This window comes from Pseudopipra pipra, chromosome 4 (genome assembly GCF_036250125.1).
Source record: "Pseudopipra pipra isolate bDixPip1 chromosome 4, bDixPip1.hap1, whole genome shotgun sequence".
In the NCBI taxonomy this organism is placed as follows: domain Eukaryota; kingdom Metazoa; phylum Chordata; class Aves; order Passeriformes; family Pipridae; genus Pseudopipra; species Pseudopipra pipra.
The window spans coordinates 52,681,066-52,695,751 of NC_087552.1; the positions used below are offsets into that span (position 1 = coordinate 52,681,066).

At 37.9% G+C, this 14,686-nt stretch overlaps 2 protein-coding genes across 8 annotated transcripts in view; both read right to left on the bottom strand.

Moving 5' to 3' along the window:
• WDR19 (WD repeat domain 19) overlaps positions 1–6,527 on the bottom strand; it is a 42,927-nt gene extending 36,400 nt beyond the window's left edge. For 2 of the 3 annotated variants that reach the window (XM_064653013.1, XM_064653012.1), the window contains exons 1-5: positions 6,449–6,527; positions 4,877–4,968; positions 4,728–4,793; positions 1,871–1,996; positions 40–155 (exon numbers count right to left, since the gene is read on the bottom strand). In XM_064653013.1, coding sequence (XP_064509083.1) covers positions 40–155; positions 1,871–1,996; positions 4,728–4,793; positions 4,877–4,968; positions 6,449–6,493 — 445 coding nt within the window. In that variant the 5' untranslated portion in view covers positions 6,494–6,527. The remainder of the gene's footprint in view (positions 1–39; positions 156–1,870; positions 1,997–4,727; positions 4,794–4,876; positions 4,969–6,448) is intronic. The other variant, XM_064653014.1, reaches the window with a different exon arrangement.
• Positions 6,528–6,711: 184 nt separating this feature from the next.
• The window catches only part of KLHL5 (kelch like family member 5), a 60,506-nt gene continuing 52,531 nt past the window's right edge, over positions 6,712–14,686 (bottom strand). For 4 of the 5 annotated variants that reach the window (XM_064653019.1, XM_064653018.1, XM_064653020.1 and 1 more), the window contains 3 exons: positions 12,712–12,924; positions 10,305–10,476; positions 6,712–8,242 (listed from right to left, as the gene is read on the bottom strand). In XM_064653019.1, coding sequence (XP_064509089.1) covers positions 8,186–8,242; positions 10,305–10,476; positions 12,712–12,924 — 442 coding nt within the window. In that variant the 3' untranslated portion in view covers positions 6,712–8,185. Of the gene's footprint in view, positions 8,243–10,304; positions 10,477–12,711; positions 12,925–14,686 lie in introns of those variants that run through there. The other variant, XM_064653017.1, reaches the window with a different exon arrangement.

Consider the following 14,686-nt stretch of genomic DNA (forward strand, 5'->3'; position numbering starts at 1 on the left):
CTTTCACATGAGTAAGATTAGTTTCAAACCAATGCATACCAAGAACAGAAATCTTGCGAGAAGTCTGATGGTTATATATAAGTAAGTTTCCTTTTGTTGTTCCAACAGCAAGTAAAGTTCCAACTCGAGACCACAACAAGAAAGACATTGCATCCCTGAAATAAAGACAATTTTTACTTTTTATTATAAAGATTCCTTTCATGTGCTTAGATATGAAAACATTTTGCATATTTGTTTTGCAATTCTATGAAATCACACAGATCAAGAAGAATTTTTAAATTAAGCAAATGTTCTCTACAAATATCAGAAATATTTAGGTACAAACAAAATAGTAAAAGTATTAAAAAGTTGCATGAGGTGATGTAACATGACTTGTAAAAACAGAAATGTGTCTAAAAACATCAACGATTTTTGATAGGTAATTTGGCCAAATACACAGCTTTACTCAAAGATTTCATGAAGGTATGTGAAACTTTCCAGTCACTTTTTGTATTTTTTTTGTAGTTCAACTCAAAAGTGAATAGGTCTCGTTCTAGTCACTGTAATAAGGAAGCTAGAAAGATCCATTTTAACTTGAAGTTTCAGATACAGCAAGGTCTGTTTTGATGTATATTTAAGGTTACACAGACAGTTACTATACATAATGTTAAAAAGAAAAAAGCCTCAAGCAAAAAAAAAATTCAATCAGAATTTTCTAATTAGTGCAGTCCCTCACATCTTTTTAAATTTTACTGTAAGCATGCAATAGCAGTTTGAAACAAATTTCAGATATTGACATGTAAAATGATCTCCAATATATATTTGGTTTGCATATGAGGGATTTTGTTTGTGCTTCTCTAATTTCAGAAAGGGAAGGATACAAGAAAAGCCCGATTATCCCACCCTTTATACATCTTAGTGCTTATTCTGCTTGAACAATAACACTGTGACAAAAGAAGCATTAAGGACTCAAACTGAGATATACTTTTCTAGCAAGACTGCCTCCAGTAAGAAATTTACCTCTGATATTAGAGAGAAACATCATGAAGGAACTGCAATTACTGCATACTCCATTCTGCTAAGTACCTTCTACGTTCTTTTTTGCTTGCATACTAGCAAGTTACTCTTCCCCCCAAAGTATTTGTTCACACATGAAAAGGAGGTACAATATGGTCTATTCATTCACACAGTATAACATGTATATACATCTTAACATAGGACAGATTTGCTTCCACTCTCTTTCTTACAGACAGAATGTTTACGTAGAATGCAAGAATTTGGTGGAATAGATTCAAGGAAGCCAAAAGTTTAATTGTTAAACCAAGTTCATTCATTAACCCAATGCTTGATTGTTATGCAGACCTCAGAAGAGTTTAAAGTCTGTGGCCAAATTCATAAAGGTAAGGCTTTGAACCTTAGAGTAGGGTCGCCTTAGATATCTCCTCCCATCCTAAACCAGTGAATATGGCTTTGTGAATAATGTTTTAGTTCCCTTACAAATCAAAGAGGAAAAAATCCTAGCACTACTGAAATCACTTCCTTACTTTTAAGTTCCCTTTAAGGAATGTGAAATACTAAAGAGAAAGTGTAGCCAGTGAGTTGCTACCACAAAGTGAAACATTGGAGAAAAGCTCTCTACAGACTTTGGCACTGCTGACACTCAAGAAAGAAACAAAACCCCTATAAACACTAAAATCTCCTCCCACAACAAACACTTCAAAACCAGCAACTCTTATAAAAAATACTTTAGCAACAAACTGTAGCATATTATTTTAACAGTATATGTACTATGCGGGCTCCAGTAAAAAATGATCTTGCATATATCCTCCACATCAACAAGTCACAGTGCTCCCAGTATCTAAAAAAAACATGTTAAAAAAAAATTTCTTACCTCATGCCACTGTCTACTTGGCTTGTTTTGTTTGTGATCGCATCCCACAGAAATATGGCGCTAGATTTGTCTGTGACTATTGCTAAAGTATCTCCATCCTTATCCCAGTCCATAGCAACACAGTTACTGAAGAAAAGAGAAATCACTAGTAATGTTAAAATATGTTTGTAAGAGTACAGAAACAGCCAGAACTATGCAGCTGAACTCCCTGTTCTCCCTTTTTTCTTCCATGCAAACCCACAACAGACTGCAGATTTATCTGTAAACTGTACTTTTATAGCAGCCACACCCTTACTCAAATCTCATTGAAATGACAGAGGCTGAAAGGAAGGTCATAAAAGAGAGACTGCTACCTTCTAGTACTTGAACTACTGGCACCTTGATTTTCAAGAGACAGTGAAAATCCCCTGCAAGGTTCTAGTTCATTAGAGGCTATTCAGAGTTGGGATTATTTTTCTCAACAAGCCTAATGAACTTGGACAAGAAATCTATGCAGAAGCAGGAAAAATCTCTACTTGCAAATAGCTCCTATAATGAAGAGGAGAGCAGACTTACCCATAAGTCTCTAGTGAATTGAAAACAGTGCTGTTCACATGTATTTAAAGCACATATGCTGCAGACCAAGAACCTATGTCACCTGACACCACTCTTTCTAGATAAGTAAGTTGAAAGTTTCAGGTTAAAAGGGTAGCTCTATGAAAAATTTCACACTCACTACCATTCAAATGAAAACTCCTGCTGCAAGCAGTTTCAAAAGTGTCCTACAGAAACACATACTGCTATAAATGAATTTAGTAAGTCTTCAGTTCCAGGTTCTCCTATCTTTCTTTTTAAAACTTCAGCAGTTTATTCCAGAGAAAGAGTACAGTCTATTCCCTAAATATACTCCTGAATACCTAACAGCCAATCACAACATCGTGAGCAGGAACAAAGACAAAAAAGAAAAAAATAGGGGAAAATGCAAATTGGTAAGCAGGAAACAAAACAAATTCTATCAATGTAATGGTGAGAGGCTTGTAACATCAATAAGTATAGCAGAGAATACTTGACATTCTGAACTCCATTCTCATGTAAGGAGAGGTCCAGCAGTTAATTGCAATTGGTTAACAGTTAACCAACAAATAAAGAAGCAAAGTTTAGCCTGACAGGAGAACCTCCATGTAAGCACACTTATTTCTGTTTAAGCTGCATATCACAAAAATTGAAATTTATTCCAGTAGTGGCAAAGAGAATTTATTCTTCAATCACAAAAGGTTGGAAACAATAATTCAAAAGAACTACCTAACACAGGTAGAAGATTTCCTGGCAGGCCTCAAAAAGTCAACACTATATAATCTACTATAAGCAGATGTTAATTATTTCAAAAAGCCTTTAGGAGATGCGGTTATTATACAAGTTTCTTCTACTCTTTCCCTCGCCATGAGAACATAACACTATTATAAAAGTGGTTTTGATGTTATGTTTCCCTCAAGGAAAGGCTCACATCTGTCCATCGATAACGTGGTGCTATCAGTGTCCATCAGTAAGGCAGACACACCTTCACACCACCCTCGCCAACCCACACGACAGCAGAGGATTCCCAGTCCAACATAAACTCTTCCCAGAGTTCACCTCTGATTCCACACAGCTTTCCTCACTTTTGGCAGTCTTCTGGAGCGAATGAGCACTTATCATACATGGTGCAAAATACAGCACAGAATAGGCTGGGCTATCGATATTACCAAGCAAAAGAGACTGACATAGTCCACATTATGAATGGCTCCTGACCCAAACAGCAAGATGTGAGTTACAAGTGAGTCTGGTGAAGGCAATGAGAATTGCATCTCTTGGTTTGGTGCAACGTTGTCAACCACCGTGAACTGCAAAAACTGGATTTCTAGACTTCTCGGGGAGCTAAGTGAATCTAGCTCATATCTACCAATGACACAGGGATATGCAAGTGGAGTTCTGAAAACTGAAGTTAGACTCTAGACTACAGGCTTCAGATTAAAAGCTGTAGTGGGAGTTTCACCTGCACTAAGGGCTCTACCTTAATCAAAATTAATCAGGTTGTTAGAAATAAAAGTAGGCGAAATACTAAGAAGAAATGAGCAGTACAAAATGAAAACTATTGCTACATTAGGTACTAATGGAGCCCAATACAAGTATCTTTATTGAGCAAAATGGTACGATGACCCAATGTCACACTGTTTTCACCCAGGGAGGTTTCCTCTGGGTCACATCTTGCCTGTTTCTATGGTCTGACTGCCTTTTAAGAACTTAGATGCATCTTCCAAAGTACACAATTTTCTAAATTTCGTTTGAAAAAAAGCCAGTTTCTACACTCCTACACCACTCGCTGACATGAACCAAAGTATGACAAACAGGAAAAAAAGGAGACTCACTTCAGGAGTATCCTCTCCATCTAAAGCAAAAATGCCAATGCATACATTATGGCAGTGATATAAACAGAAACACTAAACCAAAAGGGCATCTTTCCTCAGTAAAGCTACGATAACAAACTGTTAGAAAATTGAAAATAGCAAGAATGCAGTCGCAGTCAGCGTGATGAGGATATATTGTATACAACCTCATTATGATCATTCCTAATATAATGACACAGATTGAGTTTATTACTAATAAGGACTCCTTTGGGTAGGAGAATATATTTTTTTACTATTCTTGATAGCTCACTACAACTTCAGCTTTTACTGCCTCAGATTCCATACATGCTCAGTTTGTCTTCTTTTCCAGGTATGTTCACCCAAAATATATCTCTTCCTAAAAAGTTCTCACATTGTCCTGGTACCTCACCAGAAGATAAGCATTTTTAAAGAAAAAAACAAAAAACCTAATTTAAACCCATCTTAGTACCTACCCTGGTAGGCTGATTTCATTTCTCTTCTGACCATGACGATCAAAAATTTTCACAGCACGATCACCTCTACAAAAGATTAATATACAGAATAAATCCCTTCTTGATCGCTAATTCCTATGGACAAATGCAATAAATACTTGCAATCTTACCCTGTTACAGCAAGGAAATTTCCTAAAGTTTTCTGCCAAGCAAACTGCACAGGGGAACCAGACCAAGCTTTTTCATACAGACTGAATACTTGCTGGGGGAAAAAAAAACATATATGGGAAATTATACATCTTAAAATCATAAGCATGTAACATGTACAATTTTCTAACATGTTAGAAACTGAGTACTGTGGAGGTAAAAAAACCTCAAACCAATCCAAACACAACTTCTGCGTGATTCTAATGCACCAAAGTAACAACATTCCACATAATAAATCTTTTGGTTTGAGTGGAAAAAACTGAAATTTCTGATAATGGGTGTCTGCATTAAGAACTCTATCACAACTAATATTTTTTCTCTTAGTTACAGGAATTAAAAAATTGCATGAGACTCTCCCGTTCCATTTCAAAGACCGGAAAGGTAGCAGTTTTCCAAATTTCATGGAGAAGTCTGGGACCAGACAGCATCCTTAGTTTGTAAAACACAGAAGGATCAACATTTAATCTTTTAAAGACAGATAACCATTTTGTTACTCTGAACTGTTGGGTCTGAAAAGCAAAGACCTTAAAGCAACCTACTGTAAAAAAAGATTCTGACTTTCAACTGAGAAAGTTTCTGAACTTCCTTTTCCTTTCACAACACCTGTACAGATTTTTCTGTAACCTGGGTGTAAGATAAAGCCCACAACTTTGTTTCACAGCTTGTTATCCTGATTTATACCTCTCCCACATGATCAGATAAACACAAACATGCGGTGTCCACCCGGTGTCCAAATGTTTGCAATGTTTGCTCAAGCCTTTGCAAAAGTTTTCTTCCCTTCTTTTGGATGAATGTAAATGGAGGCATTCTTCACACTGAATTTGCATTTTACTCACAAGAAGCGCAAGAATACAACCACCACATGCCACAAGCACAAATGACATCGGACAGTTATGTCTGATTTGGAAAAAAATTTGTAAGAGTCCAGAGGAGGGCCACCAAGGTGACTGGAAGGATGGAGCCCCTCTCTTGTGAGGAAACGCTGAGAGAATTGGGACTGTTCAGCCCGGAGAAGGCTGCGGGGTGACCTAATTGTGGCCTTCCAGTACCTGAGGGGAGCCTACAAGAAAGATGGACAGATACTGTTTACAAGGGCATGCAGTGACAGGACAAGGGGGAATGGCTTCAAACTGAAGGAGTTTTAGATCAGACATTAGGAGGAAGTTGTTTGCTGTGAGTGTGGTGAGGCACTGGAATGGGCTGCCCAGGGAGGTTGTGGATGCTCTTTCCCAAGTGTCCAAGATCAGGCTGGACGGGGCTTGGAGAAACGTGGTTTAGCAGTAGATGTTCCTGCCTATGGCAGGGTGGTTGGAACTAGATGAGCTCTCTTCCAACCTAAGCCGTTCCACGAGAAAGAAAACAAATACGGGAGTGCAGGCAAGCACGTCAGGCCCCACATTTGCTGGCGGCAGGCGCTTCTCGCCGCACCTCCCTCCCCTCCCACCCCCTCCCCTCCAACCCCTCGATCGGACCCCCCGACCGCCGCCCGCCCCGCGGCTCCCCGGCCCCCCGGTACGGCGGCCGGACAGACCCACCTTCATCGCGGCCCCCGAGCCCGGCCCGGCGCCGGCACCGCGCATGCGCCGCCCGCCCACAGCGCCGCGGTCGCCCTGGAGACAGAGAGGGCGGAGCGGGCGGAGGGGGCGGCAGAGCCCAGCCCGGCCCGGCCCGGCCCCCTGAGGCCGCGGCCGTCGGGACCGTGTGTGGGCAGTACTGAGGGGAAAGTGGGTGTTTCCAAAGCGCGGGCACACAGAGCGGGCTCTAATCTCGGGAATAAACACACACACCCAGCAACAAAGCCTCTTGAGATCAGCTGTATTCCAACTGCGAAACTTCCATCGCAATGTCTCACTCATTTCTTTTAAAACAATAAATAGTTCGTCGAGAGCGTTAAAATACACGTTTAAAATTACAAATGTACAAAGGACTTCGGGTATCGGACACTTCAAATTTAAAAAAAACCAAAACAACAACAGCCAACAACCCCATTCAAGGAGTTCACATCTTCCCGTTTTTCACACGCGGTGCTGTTTGGGAAACATAAGAGACAAGGCACGGAAAAGCAAATACATAAAGGCTTCTCCCGAGAACATTTAGACCATTCAAAGCAATTTGGTGTAACAGCATAGGGCTCGAGAAAGGCAAATTGCAAAGTATCTGAAAAGAATAGGTAATTGTTAAATACAGTAACTAATTTGATACAGTCCTTCGAGGCACACACATGCTTCTGTAAGATGCTGAACACGCTTAAGTGGTGGCAGCTAAGCATCTTGCAGGATCAGGCCCTTTAAATTTTTAAATAACCTTACAGGAAAGACAGACAATTTCTTCATTTTATAAAATTATACATTTCAAAGTAGTGCAAAGCCTCACGTAAAAATGTATTTAGTCTAGATGTAATGGAATGCTTCAAAAATTCCAAAGTGCAAATATTAAACTTAAATTGGTTAACTGTTAATCACACTTTAGAATTCTTCCAATAACTCACACAAATAGCAAAGTAAATATAAGAATCAAAGTAGAGAAAAAGGTATGATGTTCTGCATCTTGCATAAAAACTTTGAAAATCCAAAAACTACACTAGATGTCAAAAATATCTGTCAAAAATTATTAAATAGCAGGTTTCTGTTAGCATAATAAGACAACATTTAAAATAAGGCTTTGGTTAAATAAAAAGTTTGCTAAACTAGGAATGATGATGAAAAGTGCAAAAGATTCACCAAATACACAACTTCATTTCCAAGGCAGGCATTATGCCTGCCATTTACAATAGTTTGCATTGGTTTGTCAGCCTGTGTTGCAATTGCTCAGATACCTATAGCCAAATGTGTTTATTATAGGCAAATTAAATATACGAGGTCCAATCCTATATTTTCACCCAGATATAGACCCAAATATATCAAAGTATATCCATTTATAGCATCATTCCTCTGCTTGTTTAGGGAAATCAAGGTCCTGGATCTGTAACATTTGATTATTATGGTGAGTTCACTCATTTTCTTAGCGCTTCCTAAACACAAGTCCTCTGCTGACAACCGGCAGGTTGCAGCTGATTTTCTTACAAATAGAATTCTTGTAACATATGAGTAACAAAGATAATTTTTTTAAAAGTGCTTAATATTGGTCCATAAGAACAACACGTTCCCATCAGCTTCAGACTGTGCTGTGGTAGGTATCCTGCAGCTGGTGTTGGTGCACTTAGTAGTTTGCTTGAGGAAAAAGGAATTGTCTGAGTCTATGCAGGAGAATGTCACCTTCATGGAGATAATAATTTACAGTTTTACAGTCACAACACATGCTCCAGCTCTTCCTAAACACAGTGGTGCAACCTGTAAATAATAAAACAAAGCAACCATCCATGAGATAAATGCAGTCAGCTTTAAGTAATTTTCTTCCCCTAATTGTACAGCTGCAGTAGAGTGATAATATCACCCATGCTCTGTTAATGTGACTTACAAATTGGTCCAAACTTGGATACAAACTCACAGAAAAGGTAAAGATATCTTATATAATAGAGTGAAGCACTCTGAAAGCAATACCAAGTCCCAAGAACATCAAGCAATTCTTATTGATAATTTAAATTATTCAGTATCACAGGAAAACGAAACCTTTGACATAATACAAACTGGACACCTGAGCTAGACAGTCTGACAACTGAGTAATGGTTGGCAAAACGATGCACTTGTCACAAACAGAAAATGCCAAAAATGATAGGGGCAACCTCTCCCTTTCACTTGAATATTTGACAAAATCCTGTTAAGAGTTCTTGAAATCAGAATAATTTCCCAGACTTTATTCTTTAATTGTAAACAGAAGTTGCTTCTGGCAAGATCCTTTTCTGCTGAGATTCTGCTGGATTTGAACAGAGGACAGCAGTTTCTAACACTCACTTTGGCTTCCCGTTTTAACCTTCATCGTATTGGAGTGCGTGTGAATAGCACATCAAGCAGTACAGAGATCATCCTGAAGACAAAAAAGGCTGTTTATGCCAACTCCCCTATTTATTTTTTTCCCAGGAACAAAAGACTTATCCTAGGCTGTCTGTAGCTCTGGCAAACTTCATCTGAGAAAATTCCGCAACCCTCTTCTGAAGTGTGTGTGGATTAAAGCAGTGTCAGACTGCTGACATAACAAGACAGAAGGAAGGTACACAAACATTTCCAAAACCCTCTAGGAAGGGTTCGAAACTGTCCTATATATTGGGATCATGGCATTCAGTGCGATATAGAGGGTCAAGGCTAAGGATACACAGGTACATACAGATGGTCACCACCTAGACACCATGCGAGATTTGTTTAGGTGCAGTGGTGAGAAGCACAGTTTCTGTCCTCTGGTACATTGTTTGTTGTTTTCTTTAGCGGGACAAACAATGACAGGGTTTTATCATCACCAGCACCAGTACCAGCAAAGGCCCCAAGCTCTGATGAGCCTCCTTGATGACTTGTGTTTTAAGATCTTGCAGCAGTATGAAGTGGGGGGAAATGGACAGATGAGTTTTCTGTGTTACAGAGATTTTGCTAGACGGCAATGTAGTTCTCTTTTTGCATTAAGAATCTGCAGTTATTACAGGGACAGCATATTCAGGTGGTCAGAATTCAGCTGCCTAAATAGTGGTGTCTGATGCTATTTCAGATGACCCTGGACATCCATTCTGCAACTGGACTCCAGGAGAGCCTTGGCCTCCCATAGATTCTGTGCTGTATCTGTCAGCCTTCTGTGGATGTAGATGCCTTAGGGTATCTCAAATGGCATTAGATACCAAAGGACAGCCAGCTCAGGATGTCCTTGTGTGTGCTCTTCCAACAGAGAGGTACATTCCTGGAGCTATATAAAAGTAACCAAGCTTTGAACAGACAGTAATGGTTTCTGATTGTGAACTGAAGAATTATTTTTTTTAAAGCTGCAAAAAGAAAAATGGGAAAAGGCTTTTTGAAGGTTGCACACACTGTACATTGATTTCACATTAGGAAGGTATTATTTATGAAAAGATGACCACAACATTGAAGAAATCAATGAACTTGTTGAAAGACACATTAGAGCTAAAACTAATCTACATTTATCATTTATCTTCAGAATGGGAAGTCATGTAAACAGAACCCTTTGTGACAGTTTTGGGAACATGTCAATACATTTTATTAAAACTAGTTGAAATTGTCAAAGAAAATAGCTATACTCTTGCCAAAGAAAGAAGGCAGTTTATTAAAAGTTAACAACTGTCTTTTCGAGGTAAGTCATCTCAAGAGGGTACACAAAGGGAAAAAAGAGACACTCAAAACAGACTAGTAAGAAAGTGCTTTTTAGAGAAGGAGTAATTTAAATTCTCCTTGTAAAAACAGGCACAATTGAAATAACAAGACTAATAGTAGTGCATGATCTGATGAGAAACTATACCTGTGTCCATTCATTTGTCTGGGGATCATAAGACTCCACTGTATTAAGGTATGTTTGACCATCATATCCTCCGACAGCATACAACTTGTCACCAAGAAGACATACTCCCACTGCATCTCTGCTAATGCTCATAGAGGCCACAGCAGTCCACATATCTGTTTTGGGATCATACCTAAAAGACAATTTGTGTTAGGCCTAAAATTGTTGCTAAAGCTCAACAGGAAAAATGTACTGGAATTGATGCTGTCAAGGTAGTAGAAAACAGGAGAGTAGAGATTTGGGTGTTAATTTCAAAGGACTTCTCCCCCTCAAATTCCCTCCCTTTGAGACTTTTTCTTTAGTCATCTGGTAACACAGTACTGTCTCAGTATCTACTTTGTGTTGCTTTCCATGTATAAATACGGACATGTACATACAGCTGCTCTTACTACATTTTTTGGGTCTAAACATATCATTGCACAAATAGTTCTGCTGTTACACTGTAGTAGAGCAAGTGCTGGCTTTAAATGATAAATACTATATGTCAAAGCACAGGCTGTTAAAATTCAGTGTGGTACTAAAGAGAGTTACTTGCCATGGAAGATTATAATTTTCAAAAATATCACCCCCAAAACCCCAAAACAGTTCGAAAAAATTCTGGGTGAGATGCAAAACCCTTAAGGTAATTTACAACACTTTTAAAAGCAGATGCATCAGCACAGTAAATGGCAGATGATTTAATGAAAAACATTAAATGTGGTTCTAGAACAGTACCAACAGTCTTTACAAGTCAAACTGAGAACTACATAGGAGAGTTCATTATATGCTTAGGTCAAGGAATTATATTTTAACTTGACTGAAAGAGATAATGTTAAGATTACAGATGCCTACAGAAGAAGTGATCTAATCAGAGAGCTCTGAAGGGCTCCAAAGAACTATACAAAGAAAATATTTATTTGGCTTAGAGGTCATCTAGATCACATTTGCTAAAAGCAAGTCTGGAGTATACTAGTCTTAATTTTATTGCATGAAGAGCATAGATATAATGAGCTCCAACAATTTTACCTGCTGTTCTCTAATCAAAGTATTACATAATCATAACATAAAAACACTACCTGAAGCACATATGCAAATAGAAGAGGGGGATTAGTAAACTACATCTAGAAATTACTTTTCAATTTATTTTATAATTTATAAATCATTTTATTTATCTGAGAAAAACAACTTTTATTGCAAATACAGTGGTAGACAAATATTCAGAAGCTTAGTGTGGTAATTTTTTAAAGGAACTAGTTCCATGAAGTTGATGGTCCTCTTAAAGAGCAAGGACAAAATGTATTACAAGATGATTCCTATTTACTGAAGTCATATGTTCTGTAACTTTGTTTCAGAGAATATTGATGTAGAAAAATACAAGGACCTATTACTTTCTCTTGAGCTTCTAATTATCTGTATTGCTCTAAAAATCTGGTATTTGCTAAGATGTAACTTCGTATATGCAAACCTTTCTGGGGTCTTTTTAGTGCAAATTCCACATGTTAAGTGGTATGGGCCACACTATGTATTTTTGGGTCTCCTAGGACTCTGAAAGATTGAAAACTACAGCTCTCCTGGGGTGTTTTTTGTGGCACGTTTTTTTATTTTGGTTTGGTTTAGTTTTTGTTTGTTTGGAATTTTTTTGGTGGAGAGTGAAACATAACTCCTGGCATTAATAAATCTAGTAAAAGGAGAATATGGGTGGTGAAGACTCACTGTGAGTGTTGGGAGACAACAGGAAAGAAGAAAAGTTTTACAATTTGGGGGGGGGGGGGGGGGCAGCGAGAGAATTAAAGCATATTTCAGAAATACCTAAAATACCAGTGAAGACTTAATGCCAGCGCATTATGAAGTATTTACCATCTTTTAAAAATTATTTTATAGATCACATGTGCTTCTGCAATTTGCGATACAGTCATTCATTAATCACTTTACATAAAGACATACCAATTTAGGAATGACTGAATTACATATCAGTTTCCAAGTCTCATCAGGGGATACAAAAAGAGTAAAACCTGTCTGTTAACTCCTTTGAAAGTTATTATATGAATAGATACAGACTTCTTGTGTGGAAAAAGTTCTGCTCCATTTTTAAAAGCATTCAATTCTAAGTTGTTCTCAGTTATCAATCATAATTTATGCAATAAAATTGTTAAAAAAAAATCTAGATGAATTGCATTAGGGAGAATTTGCTTTAAATAATCTGTCTTGGTAACAGATTGAATCATAGTATGATTACACAACATGTTTTTATATGTAGGTTTCCTCTGTTCCTAATAAAGATAACACAACTATTTTACTGGGTTTCTACTCACAGCTCTTTCCATAAATCACTCCATCAATTAACACTATTAGAATCACATAGCAGGATGCACCTTCATCAGGATATTACCTTTCCACGCAGTCTGACAGCCTGGATGTTAAGTTTGATGCTGGGGCATCATGGCCACCTATTGCATACAAGAACCCGTTCCAGGTGGTTACACCCACACCACCTCTTCTTTTTGACATCTGAGCACAGAGAGTCCATTTGTTTGTATGAGGATCAAAACATTCTACTGACTTAAGACACGAACTTCCATCTCGACCACCAACTGCATAAAGCCTAGAAAGTAAAAAAGAAAGTAAATAAATGTTGTCTGAACAAGACAGTTTCCAGTGAAATATGAAGGATTTAAAAAGTTTGTTAAAAAAGGGAAGTTTAGAAGGAGACTCTAAACTTTCAATAAACTGTTCTGTTGCAAAAACTCAGGTAAGATTTTTCTCCAGTCTTTTCCTGGGCTCTAGTTCATGAATGACAGCACTATGTTAAGTCCCTCACACCCACTAGGTGGCTCAATTTACTCAGTCCTAACAAAAAGGTTTCTAGCATTTGGTACTAATAAAGGATTTCAACTTTTTTGAAGGGCTAGAATGAAAAAAGTTGGTTTAGGAGCAATCCATCACTGATGAATCTTTAATCCAATAATCAAACTGGATAAAGAGTTTATGCACAGAGTTTATGACCAATCTAGGTATAGAAGCAGACATGCCCAGCACTGTTATTTGGAAAAGTAGGAACACAGAAGCCATTCTGAAAGGAAGTAACACATCGGAAGTAAAATCCAGTAAGAGAGATCACCTGAAATAACATTAATGAAATACTTTCAGAGCCTAAGGCACATTATAGTATGGTTAAATAATCAAATAAACATTAGATACTGTATATAATGGTAATGTGAACAATTTACAACAGTTACCATGAAGCACTATTCAAGAAGTCCACAGTTAATACTGTTGCTTGGCTTTTTAAATATACTGACCAACAAATTTAAATACAAACATAATGTAAATATGATTTATTGAGCTAGTAGTTCTCAGTAACAATTTTAATACTCTTAAAAAAAATTCCATGGAAGTTCCCATGTTTAGTAACACAACTTGTTTAACCTAAGGAATGTACTGAAGGATACTGAAAATCTCTGTTGCAGTTCCATAAAGTTCATGACTAAGAATCAATCCTTTATGCAATATAACATTTAAATGAAGTCTCCCACTTTACCTTCCCCCAAAACATGACAGAGTTTTGATCACTTATGCAGTGACTTCCCATTTTGGACATGGAGAAAGACATATTAATTTCTCTATATGAAGGTTTTGAGCCAATCATCTGAAATATATCAAGTTACAGACAGATGTTACTAGTAAGTGCAGAAATTACTGCTCCTGCAGCTGAAATACTGCATGCATTTCTAAGATTTTCAGCTGTAGGCATCTAGTGTTGTTGCCTCCATTAATAGTCTACTCAATGTTCTACAATAATGGTGGTTTTAATTCTGGTGCTTTTCACCACACCTGGAATCCTCTGCTGAATATATAGGAAGCTTTAAACCTAACTTAGACATTTGGGACTGCAGTTCCAAGGCAGTCCAAGGCACTCTGCTGGTTGTTAAAGTTCATCCCTCCTTCCTGAGCATTTCCACTCATTCTTGGAACTTGTTCCAGATCTCACAGTACCCTTTGTAGGTGCATTTCAGCTGTACTAATTTACCAGGAGACTAGGTTTCCAAAATAAAATAAAAAAAAATAAAATAAAATAGGTGTGAAAAGCTTTTTGCTACCTGACAATATTCAAGTATCTCAAGGGAGATGCATCAGATAGCATTATAAGCAGGAATTGAAAATTTGTGGATAACACAGTGCAAATATTCATCCACAATGACAATACTACCCAGTAAATCACCAGCTTTGTCTACTATGGTATTCCTGTAGTAGGGTAATCCTCCATTTGAGAGGATAAAACTATGACCCCATTTTGGTGACAAGTCAACAGGCTTGCTCCTCTCTCTACCCCCAAATCTTTGGTAAGATTTGCGCCTTCTTCTGCA